The 25,047-nt window shown below is 40.6% G+C and overlaps 1 protein-coding gene across 1 annotated transcript in view; it reads right to left on the bottom strand.

The window, feature by feature from the left end:
* The window catches only part of LOC103286612 (phospholipid-transporting ATPase FetA-like), a 56,467-nt gene extending 36,041 nt beyond the window's left edge, over positions 1-20,426 (bottom strand). Inside the window, exons 1-10 of the mRNA XM_008142162.3 lie at positions 20,381-20,426; positions 18,525-18,583; positions 15,088-15,201; positions 14,165-14,263; positions 11,932-11,993; positions 8,952-9,024; positions 8,565-8,635; positions 7,462-7,544; positions 5,776-5,934; positions 3,664-3,752 (exon numbers count right to left, since the gene is read on the bottom strand). Coding sequence (XP_008140384.3) covers positions 3,664-3,752; positions 5,776-5,934; positions 7,462-7,544; positions 8,565-8,635; positions 8,952-9,024; positions 11,932-11,993; positions 14,165-14,263; positions 15,088-15,201; positions 18,525-18,583; positions 20,381-20,426 — 855 coding nt within the window. The remainder of the gene's footprint in view (positions 1-3,663; positions 3,753-5,775; positions 5,935-7,461; positions 7,545-8,564; positions 8,636-8,951; positions 9,025-11,931; positions 11,994-14,164; positions 14,264-15,087; positions 15,202-18,524; positions 18,584-20,380) is intronic.
* Positions 20,427-25,047: the final 4,621 nt, after the last annotated feature.

Here is a 25,047-nt window from a genome sequence, read left to right as displayed (position 1 = left end):
GAAGAGGGAAAGACAAAGAAACATCCATGTGAGAGAAATATATCGATTGGTTGCCTCCTGCACAAGTCCTGACCAGGGCCTGGGCTGGGGAGTAGCCTGCAAGCAAGATATGTGCCCTTGACCTGAATTGAACCCAGGACTCTTCGGTCCACAGGCTGACACTCTATCCACTGAGCCAAACTGGCTAGGGCTAGCAAACTATTCTTATTTTATTCATGCAATTGCTTCTTCTAAGAATAATAAGAATTGTTTGAAAGTTATTTTCTTTTCTATTTCCTGAAATACAATGTGTTTATTCCGAGGTCAGTTATTCTATTTGTTCATCCTTATCCTCCTCCTGTGTTCCTGATTTCTCTCTAGTCCACTTAAAAATATGAGTAAAAGAGTAGTGTGTTCCTTTGGTTGGTTTTACTTCCTTTGGATAACTTTGCTTTCCCAACAGGCCACTACCCTGAGTGAGAGGATGGAACCATGAGCTCTGTGAAGGTAGGCAGTATGCGAGACCGGTTTGGCTCAGTGGATAGAGCATCGGCCTTCGGACTGGGGGGTCCCGGGTTCGATTCCGGTCAAGGGCATGTACCTTGGTTGTGGGCACGTCCCCGGTGGGGGGTGCGCAGGAGGCAGCTGATCGATGTTTCTCTATCATCTATGTTTCTGACTCTCTATCCCTCTCTCTTCCTCTCTGTAATAAAATCAATAAAATATATTAAAAAAAAAAAAAAAAGGTAGGCAGTATGTATGATTTGACAGGTGCACCCTAGGTTACACAAGGAGCTTGCAGGAAAACTTGAGCCCTCAAGTTTAAAATAAAGTGGGTTTTACTCAGAAGTAATGACACCCATATTAGAAGATAGCACTTTATTTGGTACTGGAAGGTAAATACATTTATTGCTATATTTATGTGATAGGTGTGATAGAATGGTACAGAGGGCCAATTGTTGCCCATGTTGTTTTATATCGGCAGTTTAAAAATTTTTTTTAAATTGATTTTAGAGAGGAAGGGAGAGGGAGAGAGAGATAGAAACATCAATGATGAGAGAGAATCATTGATTGGTTGCCTCCTGCATGCCCCATACTGGGTATTAAGCCCGAAACCCAGGCATGTGCCCTAACCAGCAATCAAACTGTGACCTCCTGTTCATAGGTCAATGCTCAACCACTGAGCCAGGCCAGCTGGGCTATGGGCAGTTTTAAAATGAACTATTCTGACTATTAGCCCACATCCCCTCCTGTTCATTTTATATGTTCTTCACATGTGGTCAATCTGCCATGTTAAACAGGACTTGTTATGTGTTTTAATTTTGACTCCTCAAGGTGACAGCAACTATTGCAGAAATAGCATTGACCCTGAAAAGTTATGCCTAGGTAGATAGATGTGACTATTAAATAAAACTATGTATGTAAAGTATCTGGCACATTTTTATGCCCTCCCCTCCCCCCAAATGTGAACTTAAAACACTTGAGGCCTAGTCCTAGGTCTTATACATCCTTATGATTCTCACCACATCTGGCATGTATTAGCTATATAATAAATCCTCAGTAAATATGACTTGATAACTTGATGAGTCATAGATAGACCTGTCTTTGCCATTACTTTTCTGTGGGATTTTATTTATTATATTTATCTTTACTGTATCTCAATTTCCACGTTTGTCAAATAGGTAAAACACTTCTTCACGTGCTTATTGTTTATGGATGTATTAAGGCTGTGGGTAGTGAGTAATATGAAAATATTATAAACAAAGTTAAAATATCTCTATGCAGCCCTGACCGGTTTGGCTCAGTGGATAGAGCGTCAGCCTGCAGACTGAAGGGTCCCAGGTTTGATTCAGGTCAAGGGCATGTATGTACCTTGGTTGCGGGCACATCCCCAGCAGGGGGTGTGCAGGAGGCAGCTGATCGATGTTTCTCTCTCATTAATGTTTCTAACTCTCTATCCCTCTCCCTTTCTCTCTTTAAAAAATCAATAAAATATATTTAAAAAAAATAAAATTAAAATAAAATACCTCTATACAGATATCAATTATTATCACTACGCTTAAGACAAGTAAACAGGTAGTTGAACCTTCCTATGCATATGGGAGACATGCTGTTTTGAAGACAAACCTAGGGTAAATGACCTTGTTAAGTGTCTAATGATATATGTTTTTTATATTATCAAAGGCATATTTGCCTACATCGCCTTTCTAATTTCTCAACTGTGATTGTCTTCCTCATTAAGAAACCAGAAAATGTCACTTTGTTTCAACTGCTGAAAGCTATGTAAACAGCAATAGAAAGAGAAAGATAGTGAATATGAGTTTTTGGTCTCAAAGCTGAATAAACTTTCCTAATTTTCTAAAACCTATTTACTAAATTCAAAGGATTTAGAAAAAGAAATGTGCTATTTCTCATAATAAATAATGGAGGACGGGTAGTTATATAATTCAGATATTTATGAGAAATGTACAGAAAGAAAAGGCATTTTTGAATTTTCAGAGTCTAAGCAATAGAGTAAAATTAAAAACAAAAAGTCATATAATTGCCCTGACCAGTTTGGCTCAGTGAATAGAGCGTCGGCCTGTGGACTGAAGGGTCCTGGGTTCCATTCCGGTCAGGGGCATGTGCTTTGGTTGCAGGCACATCTCCAGTGGGGGGTGTGCAGGAGGCAGCTGATCGATGTGTCTCTCTCATCGCTGTTTCTAACTCTGTATCCCTCTCCCTTCCTCTCTGTAAAAAATCCATAAAATATATTTTTAAAAAGTCATATAATTAAGTATAGGCAGCACTAGAACTGCCTGGTTATGCAGAGAATTTCTTCATTAATCTGTCTATATCTGACAAGAATAAAGGCAACCTGTATATGTAGCATGGAAATAAAGTAATTGATTAATTAGTCTTCAATTTAAACTTCTATTATCAAGGCTGATTATTTTCTACTGTCGTGCTTTCCAGATTTAATTTCTTAGCAGCAGAATCCTCTATTTTCTAACCAAAACCTTACAGAACTGATAAACATAAGGCTGCTCTTTTTGAAGCAGGACCTTTAGAATGAGGAAGCCAGGACAAAATTTAACTGATCACCTCTCTTCCCCCTGCAGCAGCCATCAGACCAGGGGTGGGGAATGTGGAGCCAGCACGCCGCATGAGGCCCACGAAATCATTTGGTCTGGCCCTACCAAGCCATCAGGGGTGAGTTAATTAAATGTTTAACCAAATATAGCGGGCAAATTTTTAAGTTGATAATTTTGTATGGCCCACGAATGATGTTATAAATATCCAAATGGCATTTGGCAGAAAAAAGTTCCCCACCCCTGCCTTAGGTTCATCTAAGAGTTTGAAAATCATCAGTTCAAGTAAGGGGTTCTATTAGCCATGTAAGATTTTGTTAAAGTGGTCATGAGTAAGACTGGTTATGAGAAAATAAAAACACGTCTTAATTTCGAGGCCCTTGATCCATCTTAAATAAATCATGACTATCCTCCACAACAAAGGTATATACTAGAGAATTCCTTATCAATTGGCTCTGTTCTTTTCTACTTCAGACTTTAGTATGTGGGGGTCCCAAATATTGCTTGAGACTTTCAAAGAACTAAATCCCAAGTTGAAAATACCAGCTACTCCCACGGCAGGAAGGGAAGTATGTCTATTCATAAAGAAATACAAAGAAAGTCTTTAACTTACCCAGAGCACAAGGACATTCATGAGATGGTCTATGTGTGTCCGTTTAAAAGAGGATTTTCCACTGTTCTGCATTAATTTGGTGTCTGGCCCTAATTGAAACAGGGAGACATCAGCTCTTAGAATTACTGAATATACCCAGAGGCTTGACATTGGGTTGGAATGTGCCTTTATGGTCATCTAATCAAACCTCTTTTCAGTGCCAGGGAGAAAGCCCTGTGGTAAGGCTCATAGTTGGTGCAGTAACTCAAAGAATAGAAAATTTGTATCTAAGAATAACTCCAAGTATTTCTGCAAAGTAATCTTTCACAGATAAGCTGAGTCAGAATAAAAGTCACAGCTTCTCTCTTAGTGCCACCTGGTTTATTTAGCTTAAAAAAGTGATTTTCTGATAAGGAGATTTTTATTTTTAGAAAACCCACTGTTGAACCAAGTTTTATTTAAAGTTTCTATTTGAGAAAGGGAGAAAGGAAAAGGCAATGATTTCTGAGTTGGAAGCTGGGGATCTGAGCCTTCTTTGGAGCTGAGACAGAAAGTCCATATTTCTTCATGACAGGGCAGATAGTAAGCAGAAGTAAAAAGCTTTTAATGACCACAGGCACTAGAATTGGATATTACTGGATATTGGATATTACTGGATATGAATTGGATATTACTAGAGCGATATGGTTGCAGAGAAAACATAAGAGGTTTGGAAGGAAGTGTAAGTAGCAATTTCTCTGGCCTTTTACCATTTGATTATTAGTCTTATACTTATTCTAATAAAGGAATTTCATCAATGTTTACATATGAGGGAGCGGAAACTTCCCTGGCATGTGGACAAACTTATGCAGTACATAAGCTATGCCATTCTTTCCTCTTAAGCATTCCTTGAAGGGCTGGAACTAATGAGAAGTTGGCTGAGAGAATGAAAGCTACAAAGGACAGTACCTTCCAAGGGTTCGTAGAAAGACTGCCCCTTCCCCAGGTTTCAAGGGGAGTGTGGAGATCACAGTAGAACTGACACATCATGTAGCAGGAATAGCGATTCAGTTCTGCCCTGCATACCTTGAGAGGCTCTAGGTGGCATCAGTGCTCCTCTGTTCTGAACTCCCCAAAGTCCCCAGAGATTTTTCACTATCATGCAACCAAGAGTCAGAGGGAAATCTTAACTAGCTTTGTGCTGGTTGGCAACTTCACAGCTGTTGCTTTAAGGAAAAAACGTTCTGCTGAAAATGAGCTTTTTATGCATAGCAATATGTGTGGGTAGTTAAGTACAGTGAAAAAAGTAAGTCTATAAATCTTTTGAGTTTGGGACTAGGTAGCCTAGAAGCTGCCCCTTATATGTCAAGAATCAATGAAGACAGTTCCACCAAGGCCTCCCTGGACTCTTAAGCTTCTCTCTAGGGCTTGGATCCCATTATTTTCCACAGAAGTGAGGCATCTAGGATCCCCAGTCTAGGAGTAAATTCTCTAGAAGGGGAGCTCTGAGTTGAGTAGAATTCACTGTAGTAACTTTTCCTTGATGCTACCTTCAGAATGCTATCCCACTATGGTTGTTGTCAGCAATGCCCACTGTCACCGAGGGCATAGAGTAGCACAGAAGGTTCCTCCATTTTCCTGAACCATATCATAACCCGAGAAAATCCTTCATTAAGTATAAGGGATTGGATCCTAAATGACATCTCAAGAAAGGCCACTGCTAATGATCCACATGTGCCTTTTCTTTGGCATGAACCCTTCACATCAGAGTTTACATTCCTCTCCATAATGAGCTCTGTGTTTATTCTCTCCTCAGGGGAGTAGTCCACATGTATACTCTCCCCTTTTACAAGTTCCCTCTTCATAGGCCAATTCTATGTGTACTTCTATATGTACTCCTTCTCTTGTGTCCAGTTATGATTTGGAACACAAAGCCTTCCTCTAACAAAGGAAGAGTTGATATGCGGGCAACTCATTGCTTGGGGGAAAACGTTTTCTTTTTAAATCCATCCATCCATCCATCCATCCATCCATCCATCCATCCCATCCACCTCCCTTTCTATCTGTCTCAAAGCCATAATGTTCTGATATATACCTGAGTACTACATCTACATCCAGCAGGCTGGGGTCTAACTGTGGCTCAGGGAGACGTACCAGTATAAATCACTAAGCCATAGCACCAATCTGTATTCCTGATGATGCATCCTCGGAGCAGCAGCCTATCAAGGTCCAGGAGGTAGTTTTTCCCCCTATAAGTTAGTACTCCTGTGAATCTGCCCAATTTGTTATTGGGAGCATCACACCTCACTTCTCCTGAAAAAGAAAAAAAAAAAAAAAAAGGAGTAAGAGTGCTGGTTCTATAAATAAGCCTTTCCTAATAGGATAGAAGGAGGCTTAACATAAAAGAGGAAAGAATATCCCTCTTTCAAAATACATACACATCTTTTCCCTATCTTCTCCCCATTTCAGATGCTGCCCATTTCTCACCAGCTCCCTTTAGAAAGGCAGACAGTGGTTTCTGGGCATCAGAGAAGAGTAATTCTGTTTGTGACATGGCTTATCCAGAGAGAGTCACAGATGACAAAAACCCACATGGTAACTTATCACTATCAGTACTGCTAGATCATATGAGCTCTGAATCTGAAAAAAAAATTAAAACTACTTAACTTAAAGCAAACCTAAAAAAAACACACCACCTCAAAATCAAACCTAGTATTTTCAAAATGAAAATAATTTGACTTGTTCCTGATTAGTAAAGCAAAATATGCCCTTTGTAAATATGTATATAATATTATAAGAAGAAAGGAGAAGTAAAATTCACCAATTGCCTAGAGATAAGTGCTATTAACCTTTTGAAGTACATCCTTCAACTTTTTTCTACACTTGTACTCATAAACATATGTTTCAAACAACAAATTTATGCTATATATACTAAGCACAGTCTATTGTAATATTTTTCCATTTATGACTATGCTATCCTACCTAATAATGGATAAATATGCAAATTGACCGTACCTTCGCTATGCCCGCGATTGGCCAGGAGGCGTGGGGGGGCGGGACTCGGGGTGGCCGGGGTGGCTGATTGGGCCGGCAGCTCGAGCTCAGCGTCTGCGCCATGGCTGTGCTGCGGCACAGAAAGGGCCTCTGGGGCAGCGAGCTCACGTCCCACCGCGGACCATCAAAAGCGGGGGAGCTGGGTGCCTGTCCGCTCAGGCACCAGGCCTTTCAGAAGCCTCTGGCAGGGCGGAGGTTTCTGAAAGACCTGGTGCACCAGTGAACAGGCACCTAGCTCCCCCGAGATCGAAAGCGAAAGCATGTAGGGGACCCTACACGTGCATGATTCAATCATGCACTGGGCCTCTAGTTCCTATATAATAATAGGCTAATATGCAAATTGACCAAACAGCATAATGACCGGTTGCTATGATGCGCACTGACCACCAGGGGGCAGATGCTCAACGCAGGAGCTTCCCCCTGGTGGTCAGTGCGCTCCCACAGGGGGAGCATTGCTCAGCTAGAAGCCAAGCTCATGGTTGGCGAGTGCAGTGGTGGTGGCGGGAGCCTCTCCAGCCTCTGCCTCTGTGGCAGTCAGACATCCCCCAAAAGCTCCTGGACTGCGAGGGGGTGCAGGCCGGACTAAGGGATACCCCCCTCCCCAGTGCATGAATTTCGTGCACTGGGCCTCTAGTGTTACAAATATTTTTCCATGTCAATAAATACCAACTTGAATATTGTTTTTTTAAAAAATTATATAGAATTCACTGTATGAATATAAATACTTTATTGAACCATTCCTATACTGACAAAAATTTGGGCGGGCAAACCTATATGCTAACTTACCATCAAAGGCAGAAAGCAGATTCAAGTCATTTTCCATTTCACTGGTAACATGGATGGCCTGCTTCACTTTCAGGTTGGTTTCACTAGAGTAAAACACACAGAACCAGCATACAGGACACATACACAACAGCAGTATAGGTCCAGTTTCTCCTACTTCTTCATGGAGTTTTAGAAAATAGATAATGCCAACAGAACTTGGGCTATAGGTTTGAGCTGTAAGAGTCACTCCTACTATTCTCTCTCAATGACAGTATTGAGGTGGAATGGCTCTACAAGGAAGCTATTTTTAGCACACCCTCTCCTCTCTCACTGCAACACACCACAATTCTTTTAAACAACCCATAAGATCTTGCTGAATAGATAGATGCTCTAGAGCAGCTGAAGAGACATCACAAAACAATGTGGAGGAGGCCCCTGCTCCCTTCAAGAATAAGGAGCATGCCCTGATAAAAACCTGCACACACCTTCAAGTAAACAAACTAATCACTTCATAAATATTTATAGAACTCATGAGGGGATCCCAATTAACCATTTGCTGATATAGGAATGCACAGAGACAGAAGCAAAAATAGAAGCCATATTTCAAAAAGCTTGTGGGCACCAAGAGGAATAGTTGTGAGAATGCAGATCCATTCAAAACTTTATAGAGCAAGCTCTCTGAAGATGGTCTCTATCATCCTAAGACCTTAGCTTTTGTATGCTAATGAATTTCTACCTTAAATCCTTTATAGAACATGGTGTTTTATCAGTAAATAGTTACCTCCATACTGGCCCCAGAAACTTTGGAACTCTATTCTGAAAATTTAAAGTTCTGTTAACCTCTTTCCTGTCACTCAGCATTATTAAATACAGGCATAGAATATGAAGTTTATTTGCCCAGATTCTGTGCCCAGTGAATGCTCAGTTAATGCTATCAAGAGCTTAGCCTTAGACTTGAGGTCCCAAGAGTCTGGCCTCCTATCTTCTCTTGGCTGGATATTTCTAGCCTCTTTAGTACTTCCACCTGAGAATACAATTCATTCTTGGCATCATGTTCTCCCTCAGTGAAAAATCCTCTAAGCTGCCTCAATCACCTTAATGGGCCATTAGGAGGGAATACTTACCCATCCAGTTCTGCTGTTTCTATATATGTCATACTGTAGGGCTCACTGCTAGAGAGCAATAGTATATCAGCCTGTGGTCAGAAAAGTCAGAGAAAATAAGGAAAGCAGGAAGGCGGACTTTTAACATTCCAATGTGACAAGAGCAGTTACTTTCTTTGTCTAGGACCCATCACTGCTACCATATACCCCTCTCCCAGAACTAGTCTCACACTGTCTGTAGCTATGGTGAGAAGGGACAAGAACAAGCTTCTTATCACAGGAACTGTTGATCTCTGCATGCAAAGTGAGGCAGATGAGAGTCCCTAAAAGCAGTGGCTGTACAAGTGCTAAAAGGGTTCCCTTATACACACTTAAGCCAAAAGAGAAAAAGCCCGAAGAGATACTCACCGTGACAGGCTGATTATTTTCTAATTTTATTATGTCTCCCACTTGGATATTCATCCATTTTTTCTTCTCCATCCTATAAGAAAATAACCCTTGAATACCTGCTTTGAGAATTCTCCCAAAGTTCGGTTTTGACAATCAAAGAAAAAAGAAGCTGAGATGAACTTAAGGCTCAGAGGACAACCAAATCAGTTTGTGATGCATCGCTACTACAATCAAGAATATGGCCCAATTTTTTCTTCAAATTCCAGGGTTATATTTCTTTAAATCTTACTCAAATCCAACTTTATTTTAATCTTATAATATAAACATAATCACTATGTTGTTACAAAATCACAATTTATATATCCTTGAACCTTTTTCCTTTGGTTTCAAGTATCATCTCTATGCAGATAAGTCTCAGTACGTTTATTTATTTTGTTCCTAATTTTCAAATCAGGGCAATAGTACTAAAGGGTAGTAGCTGTAAGTTTTGGAGAAAAACATCTGAGTGTTTTATTTTATCTTGATTCAACATTCACTTTTGCCAGTTCTCTGGCATTCTGTCTGCCATGATTTTCACCAGTAGAACACAGCACTACAGAATTCGGGCTTCTCCTGTAGATAAAAGCTTGCATATATTACCTTTTAAATGTATGTTTTTAAAATAAAAATTTTAAATGTTATATCATGTATATTTATATTACATGTATATAATGTATATTTATATTACGTATTGTTATATATGTTTTGTTATACCAGGAGCTGTCAAACTATTACTACTTTGTTCCTGGATATTATAACAACCATGTGTCCCAGATTCAGGAGAGGAGGAGACAGTCCCTCCCAATTTAAAATATTCGGTCCTATTGTGCCATAAGTACATTTTAAATTTCCAAGCATTTCATTCTAACTTTTGGTTTAGAAAATTTGGTCATATAGATAGGGAAGGCATTGCTTGGACTGCAGAGGAGATCATTTATGTTATGTTCTCTGTTTTTTGTGAATGTTACTTCCTGGAGTTCCGTAACACTCTGGTACTTTTCCTAATACAAATACTTAGAAGTGCTAGATAAAATAAAGCCAACATTTTTTTTTTTTTTCAAAAGCAAGGCTATATTGAACACAAAGTGAGGAGCCAGGAAAAAAAACAGGATTGAAATTCAAAACAGAAGTATGTTTTGAAGCTGTTGTTGCCCAGAGTGGGGGAGGGGATTGCCAGTCAGTATTAATAATTAATAACTTGAGTTTTACTTTAGACCTCCAAAGGGCCAAGAGATTAAGCCTTAGGATCTTGAGAGGCAGAGGGTTGGAACTAAGAACCCCTCATAAGCCAAGACTCTGGAAAGGGCAACACCATTAGAAAAAAAAGTGGTCTAAAAAAAATCAACTCATTGGCAAGAAAGTTTGTCTATTTTACCCTGGAGGGTTGGGGCCAGAGAGTGGAGGACTCCCCTGAGGATTTGTAACCTCATGAAGCACGGGGGAAGGTGATACCCATGAGTTACTTTGCAAAAGCAAACAAAAAACCCCTCGGAGGGATACCACCTGAGCTCAGGCCACTTAGAATTCCCATAAAGAAAGTTCCACTAAGATGTGCTTTAACCAAAATTATTGAGGAATAAAAACAACAGAAATCACAACTTGCAAAACAGACAAACTTTTACAGTAGCCGCTCTGCTCAGACCCATGTGCTCTGAAGAAAGCTACTTCTGGAATATAGACTGTTTCAACAACCAGCCTCACTGCCAATATTCAATTAATCAGACACTCCCTGGGAGACTAAGTCAAGTCTGCTTGTGAACTCCCACCACAACACCACCCTCTGACAAATTCTTCAATTATCTCACAAAACCCAAGCGCCCAAATTACTTCATTTGATCAGTAACTCCCTAGCCTTGTAAATTTCTAAAACACTCACTTTTGTCTTTTCTTTTTATCTCTATTTATGTTCTTCTAAAATGTTCTTTTGATTCTCTACTGCCTTTTTTGGTGGTACTTATGAAAGGCTTCAATACATCAAAACACTTGAGGAAATAATCCATCTTGAGTAAGGATCAGCAACCACAATAAATAAAAGGATTAGATCTCCAAGAACTTCACACTATAGAATTACCTGATTAAAACGATAGTTACTGGGTGTTCTATAAGGCCTACATGAAAAAAGACTGGACCTCAATCATGAACCTTCAGAGTTGTACTTCTTTGCAACCTGCTTCTGCACACACTGGTCAGTTTTCCTCTGATATAATCTCTATTTGTTGAATTCTTCCCCATCTCTTAAAGCCTAGCACAAACAACACCTCCCAAAAGTCTTCCTTGATTCCTTTAACCAGCTATGATTCCTCATTTTTATTAATTCTTATAATAATTTTTGTACCTCTTATGACAGTTTTCATATTTTGCTTTATATAGGAATTATTCCTGCCTCTCTCCATTCCTTCCATAAGTGAATTGCTCAAATTTTGCAACACCCCACCCAATATAAACATTGACCTAACACTTGAGATAGCTATGACCAAACACCACAGCAGTGGGGACAGTGCCAATACTTCCTTTAGATGGTTAACAAAAAAGATGGTCTGGCCAAAGGCTACAGAAAGAATGGCCAATAAGGCATATTAGAATCCACTGAGGTTCTAAAGAGAGAGGTCTCCATGCTGACCACAGCACTAATAATAACCACTTGCACATTAATACCATGTCACAATTTATTAATTGCTGTAATATATATTATTTCATTTTTATTTTCATAAACATCCTCTAAGGTAGAGAATATGATCTCTACTTTATAGATAAGAAATATGAGGTCCAGAGAGGTCTGAGGTCATATGGTGCATTCAGGGTATGCTAGACCTAGAAACAAACTCTTCTTATGTCCAATCTGAGGTTCTTTTTACTGTCCTGAACTACCTTTCCAAAGCCCCCAGCACATCAAGTGTTCACAAGGCCAACCCTCTCCCGAGCCGGTCCTACCTAAACTAGCTTCCCTAGAAGGACTTACCTGCCATTCATCAGGACCAGAACAGAACGGTTGTTGACTTGATTGTCGTTTTGGTGCCTTTTCTAAAATTACACACACACACACACACACACACACACACACACACACACACACACAAAGTTCAGGTAACAGAATTGAGCAAATGGCATGTAGAAACTTAATATTTTGAAATATTATCCAATGTAGTTCACCCTCTTTGTAATTTTTCTCAACCCCCAAAGTCATTCCAGTATTATCCATTGACGCTTTTATTTCTCTATCCCTCTCCCTTCCTCTCTCTCTAAAAATCAATAAAAAACATTAAAAAACAAACAAACCAGGCCGAGAGGCTGATTGTCTCTGAGAAGCTGAAAAGGGAATTCTGAAAAAGAACCAAGGGAGAAGAAAGAGAGAAAATCTTGGCTTTAAAGATCAAAAGCCAAAGCCCAGGGGGTGAGAACAAACAGCTTATATCAAAGGCCACAGAGGAGAGAATGGAAAAACATGGGCAGAATGGAGTCTCATACTCCTTGGAAGGTACAGGGAAAGCTAATTATCCTTAAGTATACTCCCATCCCACCCCAACCATGGTCCACATTCAGAAGCCTACAGTGGATGCAATTAGGATTCCACAAACTTTTCCAATAGCAGTTCTGCTCAGTCATCTATGCAAAGACCAAATAGAAGGGGGACAAATACAGGGTATGTCCTGGTGCTAGGACTCACATGAATCCCCTCCTTTCAGTTGAGATTTCTCCCTGAGAAAAGGGTAGGACTGGGAAGGAGGCAGAGAGAATCCTGAATTGGTCAGAATATTTATCCTAAAGAGATTGAGTTCTAAACCAGAAGTAAATGGGTTATTCTGAATTGGTAAGTTAAGTGTTTTGTTTTTTAAAAAGGCTAGGGTGGTTGTTACCAGCAACATTGAGTTTAGTTATAGAAAAATAAAAGTAACATTTTTGCATTGTGACTTCAATCATAATCAAAATTTAAACCATGTGCTAATTCTGGGTTTAAAGAATTACAGAGTTAAAGAGCTGGAGAAACATCCTTCTCTCAAACTTTGCTCTAAATATCTATTCTGGTAAAATCAGAACTTTCTTATGGAAGATGCAAGCAGGTCAACAGGACTGGCTTCCCAAATCCCACTAGTAGACATGGTCCTGGGTCCTCACCCTACCCTTCTATGCAGGACCTGCTGTAAGGAGCAAAGAGGAAGCCATGCAGCACTCACTGAGAGCGAGTTTCTCCCTCCAAGGACAGGAAGAGTCATAAAGCTTTCTAAAACCAGAGGGTTCTTGGCGGTGTATACTTAATAGCATTGAAAGTCAGAAAGGGAGCCCAGCCAATGTGGCTCAGTGGTTGACCTGGAGGGCACGGTTCAATTCCCAGTCAGGGCACATGCCTGGGTTGTGGGCTCAATTCCCAGTGTGGGGTGTACAGGAGGCAGCCGATCAGTGATTCTCTCTCATCATTGATGTTTCTATCTTTCTCTTTCTCTCCTTTCCTCTCTGAAATCAATAAAAATATATTAAAAAATAATAATTTGAGCCCTAGCCGGTTTGGCTCAGTAGATAGAGCGTCAGCCTGCAGACCAAAGGGTCCCAGGTTCGATTCCGATCAAGGGCATGTACCCTGGTTGCAGGCTCCTCCCTGGCCCGGGCCCTGGTTGGGACTCGTGCAGGAGGCAACCAATGGATGTGTTTCTCTCACATCAATGTTTCTCTGTCTTTCCCTCTCTCTTCCACTCTCCCTAAAAGTGAGGATTAACAACAACAACAAAAAAAACACCAAAAAAAAAAAAAAAAAAGTTTGAAAGTCGGAAAGGGAAATAGGGAGAGATGGAGAGGAGAAATGAAATGTGCAAAGGGGAGATGAGAACAGGAAGAAGAGGGAGGAGGAGACCGAAAGATGAAGGGAAGATAGATATAAAAACAAGAGAAGAGGGAATGGAGAAAGAAGGATGAGAGCAAACCCAGAGAAAGCTAAGAGGGGAGTGGAAGAAGAGGTGAGTTATTAAAAAAAAAAGGAAGGAAGCCTGGAAAAGGGGCTGAGTGGTGGTAATAGGAAGACAGAGAATGACCTTGCGTTGCCTCTTTCTGGCCATGCATAGACCACAAATCTTGTGCCTATGGAAATTACATATTCCTTTCTCCATTCAATACTTCTTCTTAGCACTAGATAGTTCTGGGAAGTCCTTGTCCCCCAGCCTGACTAGGTAGTGAGGAACTAAAGGCCTAGAAAGCCATGTTACCATGTCATCGATGGCATCTTTCACTGCTGTTACGGACAGCACCACTATCAGGGGTATCACAGTTGTGTACCAGGCCAAGGAGGAGATTTGGGGAATCAACTGTGAGAGGGGAGGAGAGAGAAACTTGGGTCAGAAAGCTTAAAGGACAATATACTTCCCCCTCCCACAACACCATTTTCATCTCCATAGCTTCATAATAAATTCAACTATCCTGGTTGCTTTTCACTGTTTGCAGCCTTCAGATAATCCCCAAATATAAGTAAACATCTCCCAAGGACTAAGGAAAAAAGAAGAGACTATCAGTTGCTACCTATGTGTCCTGAACTCTACCACATTTGTCTTGATGGCAAAGGGCCATTTTTCCTGTGAAAATGAGGGTGCTGGGGGTAGGCGGGTAAGAGTGGACATGGGAAAAACATAGACCCTCCCACACTTCTTCAGCACAAGGAAATGAGATGATCAGTCCCTCTCTCCTAATTTGGGCCCACCCTGTCCTACTTCCTTGCTCTGTGCTGATATGCTTATGTTCTAGACCATGCTCTTCTGCAGCATGCGTGCATTTTAACTTTCTGTCAGGTAGGCTGGGACAAGATGGAGGAATAGGGATGTAGCTGCGGTTTGGGTGAAGAGTCTTTAGCCTCTTATGGTCAGGCTGAACTGTGGCCGTGCAGCCATAATGAGGGGTTCCCCTTCCTTGGGATCCAGTGACCTTGTTTCCTTCCTCCTGGAGAGGCTTGTTTCATCCTGGCTAATCCTGACCAAAGCTACTCTAGAGGACTGGCCCAAGATCCCAGCCATCCACTTGCCTGTTACTTAATGACAAGAGGGCATTTCTCAGTTTAGGGATGAGAAGGACGGATTATACAACCTGACCCCAGAGAGGCTGATAAAATGTTCTGTGGAAAAGGTCACAAAGGCAATACCTGTAGGATTAGCAAAACGAGAAAATATGCATTGGCGAGTCTCTGGAACTGTTCAAATAGGTTCAGAGGCAAGAAGTTAAAGACATTATATTTTGAGGTCTTGATGGTATTGTTCTGTGAGTAAAAGAAAACAAGCACAATTAGAGGAACAAAAGACCCCCACCTCCCAGGCTTAACAAAAAGGACCACGGCCATTCTGAAATGGTGAAAAGCCACAATCCCCCTACCAAAGGAAGGAAAGAAGTAGTTGTCTCCCCCTCCTGCAATGTTTTCTTTGAGGCCTAGAGCGGTCCAGAGGATGCAAAGATGTCAAGGCTGATCGATATGGGGTTTTTTTGGGAGGCAGAAGGTATTTCTGCACTGGAGAGAATTCTTTGTTTATTGACACTATTGATAATGATAAAACCAACAATAAAAACGTACACTTAGTGAATGTTTATTACCTACAAGGCAGTGTTCTAAATCATTTTTATATGTAGCCACTTATTTAATCCTCAAAACAACCCTATGAGGGAATACAATATGATCACCTGAGGATGAGTAAATTGAGGCACTGAAGTTATTTGCTGAAGATCACACTGTTAGTTGCAGAGCTGGGATCGTGCTGTCCCCTGAGATTCAGTCCACTTGTGTAGCCATCCAAATACTTGCTTTTCTTAGAATCACAAATCCTTCTATTTCATCTTACCCTCTGGCCTCTAAGGTCCTCCTCACTTCTAAGTAGGCAAGTTATTTGTGTTTGCTCCACTCCTCTCTAATGAAGGTTTTCTTAGTCTGGAAAACTCATTTTGTGTGTCTTTACATGCTGGTTTCATTGCTGAAGGATGTCAATGCCAAAAGCAAATTACTGTCTTTCACGCCTAGCTCACTGAAGGTTCCGACACTGGTTGCTGTCAGCATTAGAAAATCATCTGCCCCTTAATTGTCCTGAGAGAGATGGATGGAATAGTTTTGGCCTACATCTAAGCTATATTTTGCTAAGTGAAAATGGGAACTTGCTACCTCTTCAGTCTCAATCTGAAGATGTTGACAGAACCATCTTACTTTCTATCTTTGAGCCTACAGTCATTTGACCTAAGATGTCAGAGCTTGAATATAAGCGCTCAAGAAAAGCAGAAGAATGAGACCAAGTAATTTCCTATGAACAGGGCTTCTCCTCCACCTCCTCCATCTATAAAGCCGAAAGAAAAGAATAAACCCACCTACAGGCCTGGAGTACAGATACTACTCAAGTATGAGGAACCCTGCTGGGCCCTGCCTTGGGAAGACATCAGCGTCCTCTTGGAGAACCAAAATCATTCAGTCCTGAGGGAAACCTTGCCCAGGAAGGCTAGATAGGCTACCCAGCCAAGACTTGCCCAAGGCCTATTTCCCAAGGGAAGAGAAACTGGTCAAATAGCTTAGCACTTAGGAGTTTAGAGATCCAAGCCAAAACTAAGGTTTCCTCGGTGTTTTTCCTTTATTTTCTCCATAATTTCTCCAATTAACAATCAATTGCACACTATACATTTCTCAAGGCTTGCTCTGTTCACAGCCCTATGTTGGGCTATACTAGTAGAAGCTGAAAAACAACTAAACAAGATCTATTCCCAGAGAAGCGCAGAGGTTTGTCTTGCATGGAGTTCTAACTAAATGATCTATAAGGGCCATTCTAGTCCTGAGAGTATGTTATTCTAACATAGAAATAGTTTTCTTTTATTATTACTAGAGGCCCGTTGCAAGATATTCATGCAAGAATAGGCCTTCCTTCCCTTGGCTTCACTCCCGGCCGCCTAAGAGCCTGCAAATCCTCACTCCCGGCCAGAGCACCACTCCTGTAACTCCCTCCACTCCCCCCCATCCTCCTCATAGCAAGCATCCCGCCCCTCCTGGCTGCTCCCATGCCTGCATATGCAAATTAACCCACCATCTTTGTCATGTTAATTTGCATAATCACTCCTGATTGGCTGTGGGCAAGCGGGGGTACGGTCAATTTACATGTTTGTCTATTATTAGGTAAGATAAGACACCTTGGATTTTTGGTGTCTAAGTCCAAATGGCTCTGATACTTGGACCCAAAGACCTTTTCATCTCTTGCCTTACTGAATCAGCTGACTGTTACTATTGATTATTCATTTGATCTTATAGCTAATTAATATATTTCATTTAGGTAGCATTTGTTTAGCAAATGAAGACAAAAGCCATGCTGATTCTGTCTCAAGACAGAAGTATCAGTACTTCTTCACTAACTTGGCAACTAGAGTGTTTTGTTCTACTCTTAAATGCCAAGTCAGAAGCAATATCTCAAGAATGTAGAACATCTGCTTAACTATGAACTTCCTCAGTGTTTAGTTATTTTGGCACATGTGATAAAATTTAAGCATGATAGAGGTGGTAGTGGTGGAATTTGGGCTCTTTATTTATTTGGGCAGTGTACTTGCTTGATGGCTAAATGGGGGAATAGAGGAGAACAGAAGGCCAAGTACATAATGGAAATCAGTATTTAGGGGTTTGGAAGAGGAAACAGTGTAGGAATGGAAGAAATTAGAGAAATAGGAGGAAAGAACACTGGGAAGGGTCAGGGAAATGGAATCAGTCAAATCTGTTTATTTATTCATTAACTATTGGTTGCCTCCTGGACGTGCCCCGACTGTGGCTGGGGAATGAACCTGAAACCAAGGTATGTGCCTTTGACTGAGAATCGAGCCAATGACCCTTAAGTCTGTGGGCCGACATTCTAATCACTGAGTCACAATGGCCAGGGTGATGAAGACATTTTAAATGTTCATCAATAGGAAACTGGTAAAATAAATTAAGGTATCCTATATAATAAATGGCTAATATGCAAATTGTCCCCTTGGGAGTTCGACTAGGAGACTGGGAGTTCGATCACTCGCTATGACATGCGCTGACCACCAGGGGGTGGCGTGGAACATGGCGGGCGACCAGCAGCTGAGGCGGAGTGGAGCGAGGGAAGGAGGAGGCGGGGAGGCTGGGAGGCAGGGAACCTGATTGGCCCTGATTGCAGGCCAGGCCTAGGGATCCTACCCATGCATGAATTTCATGCACTGGGCTTCTAGTATCAATATAATGGAAAACTATGCTGCTATTAAATGAATTAGGTAGATCTATATGTATTATAATAGATGTCTAAAAGAAAAAAAAATTGTGGATCTATGCTTTCATCTGTGTTAGAAAAATCAACAAGTATTTCTTTTCCAGGAGTTATATATAAAACCCAAAATATGAGCTATATTATTCCCTGAGCCTAGGTCACTGGATTAATTTTGGTTCTGAGCCCTCACTGCACCAGCCTTCAATGTATAGGAATGTGAAAAAAAGCAGAACCTAAGTTATAGGATCTACATCTACAATGAAGTTCCTGCCCCACCAACAAAGGGGAATATTAGAGGGAGATTTCAGCACCCTTCTGAAATAGCCAGAGACCTGATACTCACTGGATATCCAAACATACTGTTGAATTCTTCATTGTTGGCTTGCAGATATCTCTCTTGTTCTAAGAAAGAGGAGAGAAATGATGAGAAGGATGCTTCTCTGCAGATCAGTCTGGGATGCTGGCTGCTAGTGAAGATTCACTACCTCACACTTTCTTGTTGAGGATATCTGTTTAAAAATGGGATTTTTGTCTCTTTATTCAAAGAATCAAAAAAACCCTGGCCAGTGTGGCTCAACTGGTTGGAGCATTGTCCCGTGCACTGAAGGACACGTGGACATGTGTTTGATTCTTGGTTAGGGCACACACCCAGGTTGTGGGTTCAATCCCCAGTAGGGGTGCTTACAGAAGGCAACCAATTGATGTTTCTCTCTTACACCAATGTTTCTCTCTCTCTCTCTCCCTCTCACTCTAAAATCAATAACAACATATCCCCAGGTGAGAATTAAAAAAAAAAGAATCAAGAAATACAATAAAAATAAAACTCTCAAGGGTTTCAGTTTTCTGAAGGCAACAGGACAAGGCTGTTATAAACATTCATGTGCAAGTTTTTGTGTGGACATGTTTTCATTTCTCTTGGGTATATACCTAGGAGTAGAATTTTTGGGTCATATGACAAGTCTATGTTTAACTTTATGAGAAACCACCAAATAGTTTTTCACAGCAGTTGCATTATTTTATAATTGCATTATTTTACATTCCCTGCATAATGTATGAGGGTTCTCATTTCTCCACATCCTTGCCAACACTTGTTAGTGCCTGCTTTTTATTCTAACCATCTTAGTGGATGTGAAGTAGCATCTCACTGTATTGCCAGCATGTAACACGGTCATTGGCATTCATTTTGTGATCAATAAATATTTGATGAATAAATAAATCAGTCTTTATTGATGATTACAAAATTCATTTGCCTTGAATTTACTACTCCCCACAGTATTCTGCTCTCTATTATTCTGTTCATAAGAACATGCAGGAGAAATTGGTCAGTTCATTTGTTTTCCTCAGCCCTTTCTCCTTTAGCAGGTATGAGAATAGGAGAGAACTGCCTGGTTTTCCCTTGGTTGGGAGTTCACTGACTTTCTCTTCCTGAAACTAGGGCCTGTGACTTGGAATGGACTTCTTTCTGTAACTCAGGCTTGTGCCCTTAGAATGGGCTTCCTCCAGGAATCAGACAACTGCACAATGACAGAAAGTAAAAAACATAGAGTGTGGCCTTAAATCAGTGACCTAATTTCATTATCTGCACCTTCTCTATTCCTCAAAAGAAAGCTGAAATATATAACTACATTCTGGCTTGCTTTTTCAAAATTTTATGTTAAAAAATTTACCTTTTCCCATGTCAGGCAGTTTCATTCTGAAAGCTGGCTTGGGTGTGATTACCCCAGTTCCCTTTAGTATTTGGCTTCACCGAAGGAAAGCATGGAAGTAAATGAAAATACTTCCTGACACCATAGCCATATCCATTTGCTGTGGCCACAAACAGGCAGCAAAGCTTAACCTTATCTGCCTTGGCAACTTCTTTTCACATTGACCACTTCTTTTCAGCAGGAGGCGGTTGGGAAGGGTGGGGAGAGGAAAAGGAATACATACTTTCCTGGTGAACTTCCAAATAAAGTACAAAAGATGAGAGATTGTAACTACTCCAGTTAGAATTCTCAGATGTCAAAACAGTAGACCTTACACTAGTAAGTACAAAGTATTTACTTTTGTGAAGCATATTTCCTCTACTCGTCAGTTGTTTAGTAGATTGGCAGTTTGATTGGTAGACTGGATAGTCTGTTTATCTGTTATATGCAAGCACACATTTTTTAGAGGCAATAATAATGACATGCAGAATTAGATATCTCTGAGTTCACCTACCTCCACCACTTTGTCTTTCCTCACTCCGGCTTTCATATATAGACATTGCAGAGTAGTACCAACTATAATTCAATACAATTTCTGTAAAGGAAATAAAAATATTTAGAATGAGAATTTCTCATGCCAATAATATTTTACTTAAACATGTTCTTAAGTAACAAGGAACTTGATCTCTGAAATTGAAAATAATCTACCTCTAAGATAGATATGCTAAATTTTAGAATTCATTTCATAAGTCCTCAACATAAAGTTATATTTTCAAAGCTTGGGAAACAGATTCCAGTTCCTGGCAACTAAGTCTAAACTGATGACTACAATCTGTCAGACAAATTATCTGAACCGTGGAAACAGGTGAAAGAAATTATTAGGTGATCTTTCGGTGTGATTCTGGGATTACACCTTTGATTAGTTTTCTACTGCCTGGACTATACTATAACTCTGTAGGGCAGAGGTTAACTTACATATATTTATTCAGTAGAGATACAAATATTTAAATCTGGTGAAAAAGATAACTCCAAAGGTTATGATTTATGGACTTTAGGACTGTAAATGCTTAGTTCCTATATTTTCACTTCAAGTGGTCTTAACATCTTACTTGCTTCCTCATAAATTATTGAGTTTAATAAAATCTTTGATACCTGTTCATTTTATATATGTGAGAGTCATGTTCCTTAACCTCTTAAAAGTTATCAAATCCCTTGAGTTTGCTACTCAGAAAATCCCTTCTTTCTCTCCATCCTTAACCCAATTCAGAAAAGGCCAATAAAGTATATTTTAGTTAATCGATATTTTTCAGGTCTCCTAATTCACTAAGTGTGGATAAGCCAAGACTAGAAAACTGTACAGGCATTTTCATCTTAATCATCCCAAACAAGATTAGATGGGGGAGGGTGGGGCAGGAATCACTTGAGGGAAGTGTAAAAAGTCCAAGTAAAAGGGATTCCCAGGAAACCAAGAGATATTCAACTGCCAGAAAAACAACAACAAAACCCTGGACAACTATGATCACTTTGGAATGAGAATGAGATTCCAGTTCTGCCCTCTGTGAGTCCCAAGTGACTTCCTTAAGGATACAGTTGCATCAAATAACGTCAGGAGTCAGGGAGTTAACAGCAGTTAGGTGTGAAACAGTAGAAAATAAAGTGCTGGGTATTGTGACAAATTGGTGAGTGCATGCCTTCTATAAAAGTATCCAAATACGAAAAAGAAAATTAAACATTGTGCAGGCCAAATAAAATTCACTTGTGCTTGTTAGCTACAAGTTTTGTACCCCAACCTAAGGTTTCTATTTCTTCTGTCGATAGAATCGGTGTTCTCCTACCCAATGTTAGTAGTTCTAATATCACCATTCTCTAAGCACCCAGTCCTACTCTCAGCTGCCTATACTCCCGAGATAGGCTTGGGGTTCCTACTGCTGCTGAGAAAGGAGAGCCAAGGATGGGATGTCTTGAAGTTCTGGATTCTCTCCAATCCCTGCAGGGCCATCAAACAGTTTTGAGAGGGCAGTCGGGCCAAATCCACACAGTAGCACAGCTTAGAATGTGAAATGGTTAGAAGGCACTAAGCCAGTGGGCACATGAGTAATGACTGTTTGGCTGGAATCAGACACTCACCCAATCTTGTGACATTCTCTGCAGGCACATCACATTACATAGCAGCCAACTGGAAAGTACATTTAATCTCAGAAGAGGGATGGAAGAATGTGAGGGAAGGGAGATAACAAATGGGATGGGGTTGGGGGAGAGAGACAAAGGGGCGGGGGGTGGGAGGGGGAGAAGGATTAGGAGCCAGAGAACTGGGTTTTATTTCAAAGTTGGCTACTAAATAATGATAATGTGATTTGGGATAAGTTATTAACTATTTCGTGCCCCAAATTTCTTCTAAAAAGATATATTTTTTAAAGAAACAGGAAATAAAAAATTAGGCAGATACATGAAAGAGAAAGACCCACTAAGAAATAAAATTTTCAGAAAGAGGTTGAGGGGTAATTATGTGTTACACACTAGGAACAGCATTAGTTCCCATTATGGGGTTGAGAGGAAGAGTTGAGAGAGGATAAAATTAAATAAGGTATTAAAATGTCTGCCACTTTGCTTGGCACAAAGTAGTCAATCAATAAATGGCAGTGCTTTATAATTTTAATATATATGCCTGCCAGAATGGCAAAATATTTAAAGTCTTAATAATATTGTGTTAAAGAGAAAATGTAACTTCCAGAACACTTACATACTATTGGTGATATTAAAAATCAGATAACCACTTTGGAAAACAATTTGGTCTTACCTAGTAAAGTTGATGGAACATTTACCCTATTTTGATACCTTTTCCCTAGGGTATATACCTACATTTTTAGGTATATACCCTAGGGAAACTCTCATAAAATGGCATATATTTCCCTAGGGTATATACCTACATTTTTAGGTATATACCCTAAAAATGTAGGTATATACCCTAGGGAAACTCTCATAAAATGGCATATACAAGGATGTTGTACAGTAGCACTGATCATAACAGCAAAACTTGAAACCAACCAAATAGCTATTAAAGGTGAATAGAGAAATAACTTGTGGTATGTTCATACAATGAAAGCTATGTAATAGTGAAGATGAGTGAACTACAGTTATACACATTAACATTGTTAAATCTCAGGAATATAATATTTATGAAAAACAAATTGCAAAAAAAGATGTACAGTACTAATTCATTTTCATAAAGTTAAAGATCATGCAAAACTATATCATTAGGGATACATATTTTCATGGTAAGCCTGTAAGGAGCAAGAGAATAAAACATATAGAATTCAGAATAGAAGTTAGAGAGAGGGATGAGGCAAGGGATTGAGAAAAGCATACTGAGAGCTTCCAGCCACACTTGTGCTCATCTTATTGTTGCCCTTTACAATTTACACACGTTATAAACTTTGTATCTATTCAATATATAATAACAGAGAGGAGAAACCAAGATGGCGGCATAGGTAAACACCTGAACTGCTGCCTCACACAACAATTTCAAAACTACAACTAAAAGACAAAATGGATATCATCCAGAACGACAGGAAGGCTGGCTGAGTGGAAATTCTACAACTAGAAGGAAAGAGAAAAGCACACTGAGACTCACAGGAGCTGTGGAAGTAAAGTGCAGAGGTATGGAGGTGTGCGCACGGAGAGGGCTGGCAACTGAGAGGACTGCCTTTCTCAATCGGGAGGGAGACAAAAGCTCCTGACTGCTCTGAACTCCAGTTCTGGGCGAGACTCTGAGGACCCAGACTCATACGGGGAGAAACTGGACTGTCTGGCAGCAGGTGGAACTCGAGGGTGGCTTTCTCTCAGAGGTGCTTGCAGCGATTACCGGGGGACACTGAGACCCAGGGGCCTCTTAGGACAGGGCTGACGGGAAGCCATTGCCATTTGTTCCACCCTGAGATCCCGCTCCATGAAGCCATTGCTGTTTGCTCCACCCTGCGACTCCACCCCATCCAAGCTGAGCGCAGAGGCTTTTGCATATGAATAGCCTGGTCCTTTTAATTCTAAACTTAACTAACAAACTGCAGCTGAGTCAGTGAGACCCAGAACATCCAATAGAAGGCCCAAGGCCCTGCAGCAGCTTGCATTGCTCACATCTGGGCTTCGTCTGGGCACCTCCAAAACCCAAACAAAGAAGAGGAATCTGCAGATCTCTCCATAGCTCCTGCTGGGTGGCCTCAGGCAGAGGCTAAATTAGCACCTCCTTGGAGATCCAAGAGCCAGTGTACCCAGGGGTCAGAGTAGGACCATCCAGATTACAACTCCTCAGATCCATAAGGGACATATTCAGGGGGCAGACTCAATGAGCACCAAAGCCCCACTGAAGCAAGTCTTGTCTCATAAGGGTGTCTCCAGCACAGAAGTTCTCCCATCGTAGACACAGCTGATCCTCACAGCCAATTGGCCTGGAGGTCAATTCCTCCCAGTGATACTAACAACAATCAAGGTTTAACTACAACAAGACTGTGCACACAGCCCACAAAGGGGTGCACCAAGAGTGTCCACCTCAGGTAACTGGGGAGGCTGAGCCACTGGGCCCTATAGGACACCTAGCACACAAAGCCGCTCTATCAACTCAGGGAAGCAGCCAAAATGCGGAGACAAAGAAACAGGTCACAAATGAAAGAAATGGAGGAAAGCAAACGACTAGATATAGAGTTCAAAACCATGGTTATAAGGTTTTTCAAGAACTTTCTAGAAAGGGCCGATAAATTTAGCAAGACCCTTGAGGATATGAAAAAGGACCAACTAGAAATTAAGCATACACTGACTGAAATAAAAAATAATATACAGAGATCCAACAGCCAACTAGAGGATCGCAAGAATCAAGTCAAAGATTTGAAATATAAACAAGCAAAAAACACCCAACCAGAAAAGAAAAAAGAAAAAAGATTCCAAAAATATGAAGATAGTGTAAGGAGCCTCTGGGACAACTTCAAGTGTACCAACATCAGAATTATGGGGGTGCCAGAAGAAGAGAGAGAGCAAGATAATGAAAACCAATTTGAAGAAATAATGACTGAAAACTTCCCCCACCCAGTGAAAGAAATAGACTTAAAAGTCCAGGAAGCGCAGAGAACCCCAAACAAAAGGAATCCAAAGAGAACCACACCAAGACACATCATAATTAAAATGCCAAGAGCA

This window comes from Eptesicus fuscus, chromosome 15, assembly GCF_027574615.1.
Source record: "Eptesicus fuscus isolate TK198812 chromosome 15, DD_ASM_mEF_20220401, whole genome shotgun sequence".
Taxonomy (NCBI): Eukaryota; Metazoa; Chordata; class Mammalia; order Chiroptera; family Vespertilionidae; genus Eptesicus; species Eptesicus fuscus.
This window is presented reverse-complemented; position numbering and strand designations above follow the sequence as displayed.